The following is a 16,506-nucleotide window of genomic DNA, read 5'->3' on the forward strand; positions in this document are numbered from 1 at the left end:
TTGCATTTGTTCATTTCTAACAAAAGAGAGACAGTGGCAGGACGGTTAATGAAAAGTGACAGGAAAATGTGAACACTTAACACGGTGACAAAACCTTTGATTTGTACACCCACAGCTGACTCACACAACACATGCACAAGCTTCTGAACGTGTGTGTGTGTGTGTGTGTGTGTGTGTGTGTGTGTGTGTGTGTGTGTGTGTGTGGCATCTGAGCGTGGTAAAGAAAGATTTGCGAGCATCACTGGGTGCATGTGAATAAAAGGCTAATGTGTGCAGCACTGCAAGTCAGGTTTGCGTGCATGCGTAGGTGTGTGTGTGTGTGTGTGTGTGTGTGTGTGTGTGTGTGTGTGTGTGTAGCATCCCAGCGTGGTCTCTGCTAGCTCAGCGCTTTCAGCCAGCCAATTAATTACAGAGAAGCGCTGGAGACAGAACAGCGTGTAGAACACACACATCGACACTGCTACACACACACTCACACACACACACACTACTACACGACTGCACATTACACACACCCATCACTCAGACACATATTTGTCATCATTGATGCAACAAATGGCTTGAACAGAGCTGCATAAGACTTGTTCATTATGAGGGTTTTGAGACGTTACTGATCTTTGTTGTGTGTTTGGCTACTTTCAATCAGCAGCTGCTTCAAAACAACAGTGATTCAACCTGTAACTATGCGATAAAAGCTTTTAAATGCACTGTTTCTAAACACAACTCTTTACTGGGAAATCATCTGTGGTGCCTGATGTCCTTTACACACTGGTGGATGAAGAAGAGAAAGTAAAGTGGACAAGTACAGTAAGATAAGGATGGTAAAGAATAAAAAACACGACAAAACAAAGGAAAAAGTAAGGAATGAGAAAGGAAGGTGAAAAAGGAAGGACTAATCTTGATTAATGGCCAGTTAGGGTTAGGGGTTAGGGTTAATCAATGCTGCTCCAAGTTAACAGTAAGACCAGCCACCACAAGAGAGAGAGTGAGACTGCTTTTACCTTTAAAGCACAGAAAATACACGAGTCCTCCATGCACTTGTGTGTGGTCAGCTGTCGAAAACTTCTGCGAAAGATGTCAAGATGCCACAGAACCTGGGAGACGAAACAAACGAAGTGTAAAAGAAAATAAAACAGGATATATATACATGTTATTTTTAGTCATGGATGCCACTGGAAGCGATGCCTAGTTCCCTTTCTGTCTTAATCCTTTTTTTATTGTATTGTCTCTTGCTTCATCTCAGAAAAAGTACTTTGAGTTTAAATGCTTTGTTTCTTACTAAATTAATGAAAAGAAAGACTATTTAGACTGTACTTGAAATAAAATTAATAACCGTATTTTTAATGTATGAATTACTTCTTGCTAGCTTGTAATTTGTGGGTGTCACATGATGGCAGTGAAACGCTGGATATCTATTCAGGGGTTGAGGACAGACCATCAGACAGAGAGAAATAGCAAACAGATCTGTTTATATAGTCCAGGGGAAACCAGGTGCAGCCAATCAGTGGGCGAGGGTAATTAGACTGGGAGGAGGAAACAGGAAGTTGACCAAATAAGGGGACGAGGGAAGAGGAAGACAGGCAGCAAGGTGGCTGAAATTGTTACAGGTGGCTTTGGTGATGATCCGATCACATTTCAGGACCAATTTATGTAGAAAAACAGGAAATGGCAAATAGTTCACTTACTCTATCTTCCCTCTGTATCTAGATGTGGGCTGACTTGGGAATAGTTCAAGGATGTAACAGAATTTGATTATTCTAAGTTGAACTTCAATTTTAATCATCTTTCAAGTTATAAAAACAGGGTTCAATTTCATATTCCATTTTTAAACAGAAATAATAAATAAACATGTGAATTGCCATATTTAAAACCTTGTTAAATATGCAGCCATGCCTCAGCTAAGATTGGTGACATGAGAGCTAATGATTGCAGGTTACCATAGCAACACAACATGCTTTCTGGCAAGTTTTCCAGGTTTGCAGCAGTCAGAAATAGCGGCTGACAGAGCAGAAGTTATTTTGATTGGGTGCTTTGCACTTATAAATGTGCTAAACCAAAAACATAACCTGAATAATGTGTATAAAAAATGAGATGAAATCAACAAACAATAAAACTCAATGGCAAAAGTGCTCTATTCCTATCTGGACTACAGTAAACTATAACAATTACTTTCATTTGTTTTTAGCACAAACAAGATTTTTAGGATAAACATGCTTCTCCACCATATTTCAAGTAGCTTTGAAAAATTAAGCTTCTTGCTATGCTAAATCTGAATCAAATGACTTCCTGTAATGTGAGAAGGTTGCAGAGAATCAACACCCTAGTCTGCGGCTCTGTGTGGCTTTCAGCCATTTTCAGCTAATTGTTTTTCCCAACAGCTCCCACTGAGTGTGCTTTCTACTTTGTATATTTTCAGCAACAAAGAAGACACAGAGGCAGAGATTCAGTGGGAGAAACAAACAATAAAAAAAACAACAAGCTCAAAGCCTAAAAAATCCAAAAACAACACATGAAAACTAGTAGATAGGTGTTCTGCACAAGGTAGACCTCTTTGTGTCCTTCTCTCTCCCTCTCTCCAATGCATAATTAGAGGAAATAGCTCTAAGTACATTCATTCAGTATGCTGAAAGATAATATTGACACAACACTGTCCCTGAGGCTTCGATCGAGATCTGCAGCACTCATGCACAGGACCACACACGCGGCACACACAACTACAGTATGCACATACACATAAACACAAAACTAATATGTATGGCAACCTTAGCAGTACAGGTCTGCACTGTTAGTGTGTGTGTGTGTGTGTGTGTGTGTGTTAGAGTGATAGGTGGACAAAAGAGAGGGCGGAGGATGACAGACTGCATGCTGACGCCAGGATATGCATTCTATCTTTCCCCCCGTCTCTGTTTCCCCTCCTCTCTCCGTAGTTTATTTGGTCGTGATGAATCGGCTCCCCTGCATAGCACTGCAGCAGCCACAAGGAGGGCACACTCTCTCTGTGCCCATCTCTTTATCAATATCTCTCTATCCATGTCTTCTACTCCTACTCTAAGCACAATGCTCTGTCCCTTTCTCTCTGGCTTCTCTACTCTTCCACCATTTCTATCATTTGTTTCTATCTCCCCCTCCCCTAATACATCTTCTTACTTTCTCTTCCCCCTGTTTGAACAACAAGTAGACAAATGGACAGACTGCAGGAGAATCTTGGACAAAGGGAACCATTCTATGCACAAAGCAAATAAACAACCATGACTGTGGGAAAAAATACAGGAATCTTCTCCTTGATAAAGCAGTGCTAAGTTGCTAAGACATTTAAAGTAAAACTCCTTAAGATTCTTTACAATAGCTATTCAATGTATCTACATATTTCTCAGTGCAGTCTAGAAGTTTTGTTTGGTGGTGGCAGAGTTCACTGTCCCCATGCTGGATTCAGATTGCCTTCCTATGCACTAGGGATTCGGAGGAAAACAATGCATGCAGTTCAGCACAATTTTATTTCACCGATAACAGCCTCATTGTTTACTGTGTTGCATTAACTTACCGCTAATGAAAACAGAAAATTGTCCTGCTTCACGTTTGCAGCACAACTGGCAAAATACAGACTGATGTTTTATTGCTAAGCAGCGACAGGAAACGCAATGTGTTTGTCATTCTAGTAAAAATAAATCACAGCCTGTGAAGTCGTCGCTGTTAATTGCTCCTACCACCGTAACCACTAATGTCATCGAGTCAGCCAGGCATGAAAGGATTTCAACTTTCACATTCTTGGTTGAATTCAAAGTGAATGACATCAGGATAATTTGAAAAGTTCCTTAAAACACCCTTGAACTGCTAATACTGTATGCACCTCACTATTACAATAAATTAGACATTAATGTCAGAGACATTAGGGAACTAGCAGGAACAGCTCTCACTCTCGGCCATACCAGCCTGCACGACCAGCCACGCTCTACTGATGCTGCCTGTTTCTAACCTCGATGACCTCAGTTATCCATCCACCGTTTAACACACAGCTTTCATCAGATAGTTACATAGTAGGAAAAGCACAGGTGATACTAATAAGATCAATGCTGTTATGATCATGTGACAGTGAGGCAGCGTGCACAAAACCAGAACCCTGAAACTGAGTATGTATAGAGTACATTTCCTTTAGCTTTAATAGCCCTAGCAGGTTACGTGCAGCTCAGATTAATTATAGTGTTAATACTGACTCATTGACATATTCTTTCTGAACCAAGAACTTTGCAAAGGTACATATGTTTTGGTGGGTTTGAAGTGATTGTTTATGCAGTACTCGGTATTCATCGACTTACTTTGATATTGAATCATTTAAGGTTTTAAGAGGCATCGTTTTCTGTGATTTCCTAGTAGATGTAAGGTTGTTTATTTGCAATGGATAGTTCTAATCTACAGAAAGTGTAAGCCACACTAAATCTAAAAATAAGAACTGAGTGAGATATGACTTCAAGAAGTAGTCAGATTTTTTACTTCTCTCCTCACACTGTTTTTTTGCCTCACGTCTCACTGCTGCACTCATTTAACTGCATAGTGAAAAATATTTGGTCTTATTGCTAAGTGTTAGTGTTAGTGATAAAATATGTGAAAGCATATAGCAGTAAAACTGACTGATGAGTCATCTTTTGATTCTAGCAAATTGCACAAAACATTGGATATTTATCCACACTGAAGTGTTCAATGGTTTAAACTTCCTCTTCCATAGGCATATACTGCTGCTAATGCCTGAACCAAAGTTATTCTGCGTCATCAAAGCCAGTGTACTCTATGAGTCCTTTATATTTTCTTTCTACCTGTGTACACAGTGAAATGCTACTGAGCACTTTTCCTCACAACCACTCAGCAGCTCCATTGCAGCAGCAGCAGCCGGGTGTTACTGTAACTGCCTTGCTCATTAGGCTTAAGGACAGGGATGCAGGAGACACTAACTTTCAATGCACTAGTAGTAGAGCTTTAAATATTACAGTAAACAGAGACAGGCTCTGCAGTCCTTAAATTGTCAGTTGACAACAATTCTGATCATCAATCATAAGAAATACAATAAATCTGTCCTCAACCTGAACTATGACCTCTTATTATCCATCTTATAATAATCTTAAATAACATAGCCAAATGTGTACATGTGCACATAAAACACAGAGAATACGTTCACCATTTACAAGCATCTGAATACTTTAACTTTCCCCCAGTTTATCCTCACCCACTGTGCCCTGCTAAACATCCTCTCTCCTCTGTGAGCATGTGTGTGCATGTGTGTGCGTCCTTGAAGTGGCCCATTTCTCTCCCTGCTGAAGCGGCTTTGCATGCATTTGTTGAGGCATTTTCTTCATTTCACAAATAAACTTCACATCCTTCACTTTGTCATTTCAACTCTCATGGTTCTTCTCTCCATCCTTCCCTCTTTCCTTCTCTCTTCCTCTCAACACACACATTCGTTTTCCTCCCTTACCTTATTTGACTCTTTAATTCCACCCTTTCTCCCAGCAGTGTCCCCTCCAGTCTTCTCCTCATTTTTTTCATACTGTATACTCCTCATCACTCTTTCTTCTCTTCTCCTCCTTCAGCAACTTTTCTTCCTTACATCTATCCTTCTGCTCACTTCAACTCGCCCTAAGCTTCTGCCTCATCACCCCTCTCTCTCTCTCCTCAGCTTACTCCAAACTCTCTCTCTTGTCCCCTTCTCTCTCTCTTTCTCTCTCGCTCTCTCTCTTTCAAGCCAGTAGTCAAGCGGCACTTATATGTGTGAAGGTATATTTGTGCCAGCTGGAGGTCTTGGGAGGAGGGAAGAGTGTGCCTATGTGTGTATAAAGGGAAAGAAGAGATGCAGTAGTAGCAATGCAGTGTAAGCATCTCCACACACAGACGTCCACACTCAGGCCAGACTGGCAGCGTTGCCAAAGCTCCCCCCACCAAACACGCAAAAACCCGTTAATATGGCGCTAATCTCATCCCTGTCGTGCTTAAATATAATTAACTGCAGTGTAAAGGGGGGGAACGTGAACAGTGGTGCATGAATTTGTGTGTTGGTGTTGAGCATTCAGTGCAAATCACAAGAATATGGACATATGCCACCGTAATCATTTATATTGTATGCTTTTTTTACTTACGTACTTAATACACAGACCATAAAATTAGAAATTATAGCAACAGAAGATAAACAGAACACAGCTTCAGCCATTAACGAAATGAAAGGAAATGTTACTGTCACATTTAAAGACAAATTATAACTGGCAGAACAATGAAATTGTGTATTTTTAACTGTAATAGTCTGTATTTTGCATATGCTTCACATGGAAGAGAGGGGTATGATAGTAACGCCCTTTTGCATTGTGTTAATCCTTACACCAGCACTGTGTATCTAAAATGAAACAATGACTTTGAGTTTAAAATAATGATTTTCAGCAATTAAGTCATCATATTTAACAATTCAGTGACTGAATAATGTCTCCAACTCACAGACTTCAGCAGATATTTGGTGTCTCCCTGTGCATTTTCGGTCTGCAGTCTCGTCTTGGATAGCACTCACTCAAATGTACCAATACACTAACAACTGCATCAGTCAGCACCCAGACAGATTTTTTATAAAATTTTGCTGACAACAGAGTTTTACTCATTCTTTCAATTGATAGAGGAATAGGACATGGATCTGTGTTGGTGGAGTTTGTAGACTGGGATAAATATGTACTTTAACCATTTTTCATTTAAACTACTGAATTAAATGTCACAAATACTCCTAAAGACTATGGTATGGCGTGTGAACCTGATTTTAATTTTGTGCAAAGTGGTTTTGTTAAACACAACATGCGAATAACAGCTGACTCGAGCCTATCCATCTATCTACCACCAACATCATCTGTGAAAAACACATTTCCTTCAGTTATTTTCTGTCCTAAATGTGTGTGTTTATCCAACTGACCTGCAGTGCGCTGTTGAGGAAGCAGCTGTTCTGTCCCGGCTCGTTGCTCAGGCCTTTGCTGGGTGCAATAGAGGTCATGGTTCTTGGGGTCACCAGCCCCTGCCCCCTGCCTACTGCTCCACCACCAGAGGCAAAGTAGTTCCTCTTCCACGACATCACTACCTGGACACCCCTGCTTCCACAGCAAGGCGGGGAAGGGGCGGGGTGGCAGACCAACTGACAGCCTCTATGTCACTCCCATGAGAGAGAAAGAGGGAGAATGGGAGAAAAGTAGAGGAGGAGGAGAAAATGGAGGGAGGAAGAGCAGCGAGGCAGCGGTGGTAGATCGAAAAGATGTGCCGCGTCTTGGATGGTGATTTGGCACCCATACAACCTTCCCGCTTTCCAGCCGTGTTTTACTTTAAAATCTGTCCCCTTGCTGAAGCCAGCAGTTGGCTTTTTGTTTTAGTTTTTTTCTTTTTTTTTATCTCCTTGGATTTAGTTTGTGTTCGAGGACATGAGAGTGTGTCCAAGACGTCATTTGGCAGATTCTGTCAGATAAATGTTGATTAGGCAGCGCTGCCACTCCCATGTGTGGACTCCTTTCTCTCTTTCTTCTTTTACTTTACCTGTAAGACAAAAAGACCAAGCTGTTAGGACTCCTAACACAAAACAGCTCTCCAGTTACCCAGTAAAGCAGTATATGACAGTGGTTTTTACCTCTGTACAGTAAAATCCTCATAGACCCTTTAAAGTGGTTGGAGACCAAAAGAATCTAACTCAGTCCCTGAAATTTATCATTTGAGTCTTGGGGACGACCAAAACAAAGATGGAAACAGTAACTTTGACACTACTAGAAAATGCAAAGTACCAGGTATCCTTAGCACAACTCCATTTCAGTTCTGCTAATCATTTCTAAAATGTTTCCAGACTGCAATATATGCAAATATTTGGGAAATGTTGGGTAAATGTTGTAAAAATGACTATAGAGTTAGAAACAGTCACCTGTACTAATTTCCTGCTATCTAGAGAGTTAGTACTGTGACTTTAATGTATTTAATAGCCTACATGAAAGGCACCATTTAGTACAAGCTAATTTTCACCAAGAGACACGGTAGCACCAAAAGAGCCTTTAAAAGCTGATTTGTGCATTACATTATGTATATGAAGAGTTCTATTCGTTACCTATTCTTTAAACACTGGATGCATTGTCTTTAAAGATGAAATTGATCCAAAATAAACCCACCTTGATCGTGAACATCTTATATACAAGCAGTGTTCACGACAGGAAAAAGAGACACAGCTAAAAGAAGAGCTTACCTTGCTAGTGCTGAGTGATGTTTGCTAACATTTTAGCCATGACAACTTTTAAAGTCAGTTTGTCAGTTTATTTTCCTGTTTTTTGAAAATCGAACGATGTAAACATGTCGTTTTGTTTGCTTATGTAGCTTTACAGCAACAGACATGAGTCATGAAATCTTCACATGTGCCCAGCGATGTTAGTCAGGGTAACATTACATCAGTGATATGACACAGGGTCTGCTTGGAAAAATCTGTTATGTCATTTTATAATCATGCTTAGGGACATTATCTGGAGCTTATGGTGGTTCAAGCATCACTGTGCACAGCTTCTGAGTGTGTGTGTGTGTACGTGAGCGTGAGCTGACAAAAAGGCAGCATGTGTGTGTTTGACACCCTACAGTATGTGTGCGTGGGTGTGTGTACATGAAGTTGCATAATACCACAGAGCAGTAGCCAACAGATTCGCAGTACCCCACTCCACACAAGCTTCCATACCTCCCCTATAGCTTCCCCAATTCTGGGGAATTCTTCTCCCTTGCCTGGTTCTCAGGTTGCGTTGCCACCACAGCACCCCATTGGTGAAAGGCCAGAGGGTGCAGGGATGCTGCAGCAAGCAGCATGGGCCGTAGCTATGGCAATATTTACATGGGAGGTGGTGGCGAGTTGGGGTAATAAGAGGGTGGGGGTGGGGGGCATCGTGATAAAGATGGAAAGTGAAATGCATCAGAGGGAATGTGAAAAGAAACACTGTAATGTCAGTTCATGTTCTTGTCACAAAGTCCCCCTCTATCAATCTATCTATCTTTTAGAAATTCACATTTGATACATTCATCCAAATTGCCTGAGGATTTATAAAGGATTTGACTGGCATGTCCCTATGTGCCATTTTCCCTCTACAGCACAGTATCCTGAGCTTCTGTCTAAGCATACAGTGCGTGTCTCTGTCTGTGTGTGTTTGTGTGTGCCACTGTGTGTCTCCTGCTGAGTCTGTGTGAAGTGTGTGATCACACATCCTCTCTCTGACTGCACCCTACAGCTACACACAACCAAGATTGCTCTGGCAAGCTCTCGCACAAGCACTGCTTATGTGGCCTGTATGTGTGTGTGTGTGTGTGTGTGTGTGTGTGTGTGTGTGTGTGTGTGTGTTTGTGCGTCCCTACATCTTTCGTTAGTTACCATGGAAATAGGCCAAGCAGCAAGCACGTGGGGGAAAAGCCGAACCATGTGATTTAGCAAAGAGACACACTGTGCTGCACTGGTTGAGAAAGCACACACACACACAGACACACACAGGACTATGATGATGTGTATTGATGTAGGAGAGTTCCTGGAAGCCCGAGTGGGTCAAGGCACAAGTCAATCAAACTCCCTGACCCTGCGCTGGCGGGCATAAAGAAACCAGGACCTGTGGTCACATCCCAGACAGGGACCACACATGGAAAACATTTACCATGTGAGGTTGAGATGAGGACACAGGTCGCACATCCAGACAGTGCGAGGGTCTATGACTGTGTGTGGTCTATGTGATCATCTTCTTGCCCAATGACAGCTGGGATTGGTTCGATTAGCCCTGCGACCCTTAACAGGGAAAGCGGTTAGGATCATGGATGGATGGATGGGATGAAAAGTAAGACAAGTCTGTTAAATGAACAGCTACTTTTCTTTTTTGATACCTTGTTGTGAACATAATGTAATTTTCAAAGATGTGAAGACCACAAACAACAGATTTATCAGAACCTGGACAGATGAAACCCAAGCTATTTTCATGGTTAGATACTTCCACCATCACATGCATACATGTTTATATATAACCTTACAATACCACATTCAGTCAAATGACACCAAAAATTAAAGGATTGTGGTGATAGTGTGTTTTCAAAACCACTGATGATCAATCTAACTAAAATCTAAAATCTATGTATCCAAAGCTTTTTCATTATTACAACATTATTAAATATACAACATTATAACATTGTTTAAAAAAACACATCATTAAGACACTGATGTCTCACCATTACACTGTTTCCATTAACTTGATCATGCCACAAACAACATCACCGACATCAAATATGATTCGTCCCCACAGAAAATAATTCCCTGAAAAAAAGCTGCATTTTCTTTAGTTTGAATAGTTATTATATAAAATGATGCCTTTTATAAAATTAAATTAAATATTTCTATTAATTATTTATTTTCACTAGGAACCAGTGGGATTGGAGCACTAACATCACAGGGATGAAAGACAGACATAGCCATGTTTATGTGGGATTTGGACAAGCATATATAATATAATCTAATTACTTAAGGAAAAATATTATAGTAGACACGTACTATGTTAATGACACAGAGTTTGGTGTATATATCAATATAGGCAAACACACACACAGACTGGACATTAAACACATTCTTTTTATGGTGGTCAAAAGACAAGGTGACTGTGACCTCATGTCTGTTCCATCTGTCTATCTAATTTTTCTGAACACAATATCCCAGGAGAATCCCAGCATTGAGGGAACTTCTTCAAATTTGGTACAATCTGATTAGAATAGATTTCAGTGGTCAAAGGTTAAAGGTGACCTAAGGTCACTGTGACCTTATGGTCATCCCATTCTTGTGAATGTGATTTTACACAAAGGAGGTATGAACTGATTAGAATCCGTCTGGACAAACAGAAACCTAGACTGCAGCATTACAGGTTGGCAGAGGCATACGACTGCCAGGCAGTAATTCTAGTTCTGTATGAATCTTATCTGGATGAGTGTGTCAGTATGACAGCAGATTATTGCTTGTGGATCGATGAAAGCCAGCGAGAACACACCTGGAAGCATTGAGCACAGACTGTTTTTATGGATCTACAACTGTCACCTCTGCTGTTACTACTACTACTCCTGCATTCACTACTGCGGCAAAGTACAAACATAACTTTTAACTGTAAACTACTTCTGCAATATTGCATCTTCTGTATCCAATCTTTAAACATAATCCTACATAATTTGTTTCTATGTCATTTCTCACCTTCTTTTCACCTTCATATCCAATTATGTTGTTTTCCCAGCTTTTCTTAGCCTCCCTTCTATTTCTAAATGTTTCCTGTGTTCATAAAGTGACATGCAGAACTTCAGCGTTTTGCAGGATTTTATATGAGAAAAGAGGCTGACGGATGCATGATGGATGTCTGTTGGATCCCTAGTGCACTGTGACACTTCCTCTGTGATCCCCATCTCTGATATTAATGTACACATTCTTCTGCAAACATCCATCCACATCTGTTCGTCCATCATTCTGCCGTTGCTTTAGATCAACATTCAGGAGGTATGGCATAATATCTGACACACAGATGAGGCATCTTTTCTATTTCTCTCTCCCAATCTTTATCCTATTTCTTATTTTTCATGTTGTTTGCTGCCTTTGCCTTCTTCCCCCAATCATGTTTTCATCTCTGTAAAGCGAGGCTGTTGTTTTGGTATTAAGATTTTTATGTAAATGTGACTTCTCCTTGGGATTGGACTTAGCATGAGGCTCTGTGGTCTGTATTAAAAATGCTGGGTCTCTATGCAAGTATGGTAAGTATGACATATAAAACTGGAAAAGCTGAATGAAGATAAAGTTCACAAGTAGTGCATCTCCTCTTTATCATACCAAGGTTTTTATACCCTCTTGAAAAGAAAGGAAATTATTCTATAATATAAATCTGGCACTATTGAAAGGGTATTAACATGCCACTGTAACAGACTCCACTTTTTGGTTTTAGGGTTTTCCACCAGATTTGGAAAACTGGCTGCAGGGATTTGTTCCCATTCAGCCACAAGAGCATTAGTCAGGTTGACCACTGATTTTGGGAGATAAGGCCTGGATCACAGCCATTCTAAAGGTGCGGAGTGGGTATGAGGTCAGAACTCATGTAGATGAGCAACGCTCTTTCTCTACAAACTGAGGAATTTACATAATTCTGTGCACAAGAATAATGTAGAAATAGAAGAACCACATTTCTATCAGAGATATCATTGTAGGTTCATGAAAAAATGTGTTTTAATCACATCACACCTTCTTCCTCATCAGATTAAGTTACTGAAATGTCAACAGATTGTTCAAATTTCCATTTTTCTGACCTTTTTAAGGACATTGTAGGACCAAGTTGACATTGTGATCACTCCATTAGTCTTAATCTTGAGTTTTTAGAGGTAACGTGATGTCCTAATCATTAATTAATACATTCGTTCATGTGAATACAAGTGACAATGCATGGCCCAGCTGGCACCAACATACCAACAACCCCTGGTGAACACACTAAACATTCCCAAGGTGATCAAGCTCAGTCCACAAGGTGGTGATGAAGGTTATATGTGTATTCGTTTTTATGTTAAAAATTATAATCAGTTATATATAAGATTTGAACACTGTTCAGGTTTCATTACTCTTCCTTGTTGATGGTGTTTTGCCACTTTCATCATTCTATTTGTTCTCTTGAACTGAGAGGTCTGCAATTCAAAAATTTAAATTGGAGGTAAATGGAAATAAAATGCTGTTAATTACACTGTTTTGGAATTTTAAATTACTGTCACAGCTTTTCTCTGTGTGTCTCAGCTGTGGGCTAATGTGGCTTGGTGACAGTTGACACCAGTGTCAAGCAAGCTGAACAAAGAGCTGATACTGTCCCCGGGGACAATAGCCTGTCTTTCACACTGTCTCCCTCCCACTCATGCAAACATAAAGGCGAGAAGTATATTTATATTTCCCAGTAAAAGAAAGAAGGCTTGTTTTTTTCTTTCACAAACTGTGCTCTCGCTTCCTTTCTCCTTTGGCTGCACTTTCCTCTCTCCCTCCCATTCACTTCATTCCTGCTCTCTGTCTCTCACTTTCTTCCACTGACCTCTATTTTCCATTCTCATTCACTCTCTCCACTTTCTACCTCATTCATCTTTGTCTCTTTCCTTTCCGTTTCCAAAAAACTTCACTTTCACATCCATGTGTCTGCTCACATACACACACATACACAGTGGTTTCCCTGTAACTGGGTTATGTGTAACTTCAAATAGCCCTGGTTGACAATAGGGAGAGCCCAGAGTTCATCCTCCCCTCTGTGCTTCTCTTTCTCCCCCTAATTCCCACTTTGAATCTAAAGCGTGTGTTTTGCATGTGTGTGTGAATATATAGCCACGTGTGCAGCTACATGTTTAAGCATATTACACAGACTGACTTATTATTTTTGCAAGCTTCAAGGTCATTTCCCCACTAAAACTCTGTAACATTTAAGTGTGCATATGCAAACACACACGTAATCGTATGCACTCTATAACCTCGATGCAGCCCATTACCACCGCAGGACATGTGCATCCCCAATCCTATTAGCAGAAAATATATAAGAAGGGTAAAAATTTGCTTAATATTTAGGGTATTACATAACCATCCTTATTTTTAATGCATGCTGGGAATCACATGAGGTTCTCACAGTTCAGGTTAGAGTAGAGAGAGAAAGGGAAGAGGAGAGGAGAGGAGAGGAGAGGAGAGGAGAGGAGAGGAGAGGAGAGGAGAGGAGAGGAGAGGAGAGGAGAGGAGAGGAGAGAAGGAAAAATAAAAAAGGAAGCAAAAATAAAAGTGAAAGAAAGAAAAGGTGAGAAGATCAGGTCAGAGGAAATATGAGGAAAGGAATGAAAGGTAAAGAGAAAATAAGAAGAGGCAACCAAAAAATGGAAAAACAAATAAGAAAATAGGAGATACTGTAACACGAAGTGATAAGAAATGTAATGCACAGAGAGGAAAGAAAAGGAATTAGGGATGGGGAGAAAATTGGAGGAAAGGAGAGAACAGAAAGGAAGAAAGAGGAGAGGCAAGGAAAAGAGAAGAAGAATTAAAGGAGAAGAGAAACAAGTGAGACAAGAGATGAACGGGTCAAAGGAGAGAGAAAAGGATCAGATGAGAGGTGAATAGGACATGTTAAAGAGCAGTTATGGGAAAATGAGAGAAAGAGCACTCAGATGGTAAAGGTCAAAGGAGACATACAGTATACTCATGTCTTTTTTCCTCTGCCCCTTCTTCAACCTTTGCTATGACATCATCTGCTCTTTCTTATACCCTCGTATAATCTCATACATGTGAGCCCCGCGCGATCGGTGGAGTGGGAACGCATTAGCTGAAATGTCAACAATAGATGAACCTCCTGCCAGGATCAGTCACTCATGACCACATCTAGAAAGAAATACTCAGAGAATATAAACCATTAAAGAGCAGAATGGAAGCAATGTCTTATAATGACTTGTTTACATTCTGAGGATTTTCAACAAGTAAAGTAAAAATAGATTCTCAAATCCTGAGCATGGAAATATTCATCTTCAGTTCTGAACATATCCTTGTCACACTGTCTGATTGTCCATCATAGCGACACAAGACACCGCATAAATCACCCCGACTAGTTTGAGTTTGTAAATAACACCATCGAAAACAGCCCCCAAGTAAAATCCTCAGAGAGGGAAGCCAGGCTTTTCTTATAAAAGTATTCAACTGGACCAAAGCTGAAGAACAAACTACTTTGCAGATAAACATAATGCAAGTTAAACCTCCAGCACAACCCCCAGTAAACAGCACCAAAGCACCATAACATGTATATATGTATATATAAGAACATATCTTATTATATAATGTGTGAAGTGTTCTTTGTGTTCTTAGAGGATGAGTGGGTACTGTCCATATGCAGGCAGCAGACAAACATGCACATGAATGCCCACACCAGATAGAAAGCAGAGATTCACAAAGTGAGTCAAGGCGACATTTCCGCTCAGGTCAGAGGGTGGAGGTGTGGGCTGAGTGTGTCTGGCTTGTATTCACCATGCTGTTTAAGTAGATTCATTGGAGAGGTTAGGCATAACTTTGTGGTTAAGACTTGTTTTTGTTTTGAGTTTAGACTCGGACTGAGGTTTATTATAAGGGTTAGGTTTGTATGTAGTGTAGCATGTGCAGTAATGTCCAGAATACAACAGTGTCCTTGCAAGCAGACAGATAAGAAGCGTGCGCTGCCTCATTCTGCTGGGTGGGAAAATGAGGGGATGGCCACTTTACTTTCTCACGTGTGTGCGTGCGCGTGAGGCACGCAGCAGAGGGCTGTGTCACCATCGCTAATGTGACGCTACTGTATCGGCTGGCAGTGATGCGGGCCCGGGATGGGGACGGAGTCATCAATCACGTGGATCGAAACCGCAACGCTAAATCAGTGGCGACCCCCCCGGGGAGCGACAGCAGCGGAGCGTGAACCCGCCTCGGTAAAAGACTGCGGTCCCTCGGCCACCCATCAACAAGTCAACACGGTGGACAGTCCATCCACCAAACACCGCACTGATCCAGCCACGCAAAACAGGACGGGAGCCACGCACCAAGTAGCGGTGCGCACCTGAGCGGACGAACAATAATAACACCTGTAACTGTCAAAAACACCGGGATGCAACTTGTGGGGAGAGATGCTGCCGCCGACTACTAGTGCACGAGGTGGAGTAAGCTGCGTAGAAAACTTACCTGATAAAATAAATATAAAAAATGAAAGAGACCCGGAGCAACAGAGTGAAAGCGCAGCACGAGGAGTGAAGTCAAAGCGATCATAACTTAGGAGATGATGATGCTGATGAACATGACAGACAGGAGAACACATCTGGATCACAGCTGGCTGAGTAGCCCCCCTAGCCTACCCCTAAACACACACACGGATTCTGTGCGGTGCGGCCACATGCGCGTCCCTCGGTCCCCTCTTGCAGTGATGGAGCCCATGCAGTCAGCAGAATGGAGGTTTTTACTCACCCCGGGTGCTGTCGCCACCGGTCTCCGTCCGATCGCGTGTCCTACCGTGTGATTTAACGGGAGAGAGGGCGAGCCGTGGGCGCATCCAGCCCCCACCAGCGCCATCCAGCGCTGCGGTCGCGGCACGCCGCTCTCGCGATAGCGCACCATCATCCTCCAGCTCTCCGTTTGTGAGTGTGTGACGTAGCCGTTTTTGTCAGCCGGTTTGCTCGGCCCGATGCCGCCGCCTCCTGGGCACCAGGCGGAGAGAGGATGGTGATGTCATCCCCGACCGTGCGGCCTTACCTGTGTGAGCACAGACACTTCTCTTTGTCTCTGCGTCTTCTTCACTCCAGCATCACGCAGACTGTGGTGATATTAAATGTCCAAGTATTTTAACTTTACATGGTTTTATTTCTACCCCGCTGTAAATTGTCACATACATCTGTTTGGCAACTTTAAATAGTAATATACATTTAAAATTTTCAAATCATATGAAGAACTTAGTTGATGTTTAATTAAAGATTCAGCTG

At 41.5% G+C, this 16,506-nt stretch overlaps 1 protein-coding gene across 2 annotated transcripts in view; it reads right to left on the minus strand.

The window, feature by feature from the left end:
* usp54b (ubiquitin specific peptidase 54b) overlaps window positions 1-16,164 on the minus strand; it is a 43,301-nt gene extending 27,137 nt beyond the window's left edge. For both annotated transcript variants that reach the window (XM_026350652.1, XM_026350653.1), the window contains exons 1-3: window positions 15,995-16,164; window positions 6,932-7,539; window positions 1,002-1,094 (exon numbers count right to left, since the gene is read on the minus strand). In XM_026350652.1, coding sequence (XP_026206437.1) covers window positions 1,002-1,094; window positions 6,932-7,087 — 249 coding nt within the window. In that variant the 5' untranslated portion in view covers window positions 7,088-7,539; window positions 15,995-16,164. The remainder of the gene's footprint in view (window positions 1-1,001; window positions 1,095-6,931; window positions 7,540-15,994) is intronic.
* Window positions 16,165-16,506: the final 342 nt, after the last annotated feature.

This window comes from Anabas testudineus, chromosome 19 (assembly GCF_900324465.2).
Source record: "Anabas testudineus chromosome 19, fAnaTes1.2, whole genome shotgun sequence".
Classification (NCBI taxonomy): Eukaryota; Metazoa; Chordata; class Actinopteri; order Anabantiformes; family Anabantidae; genus Anabas; species Anabas testudineus.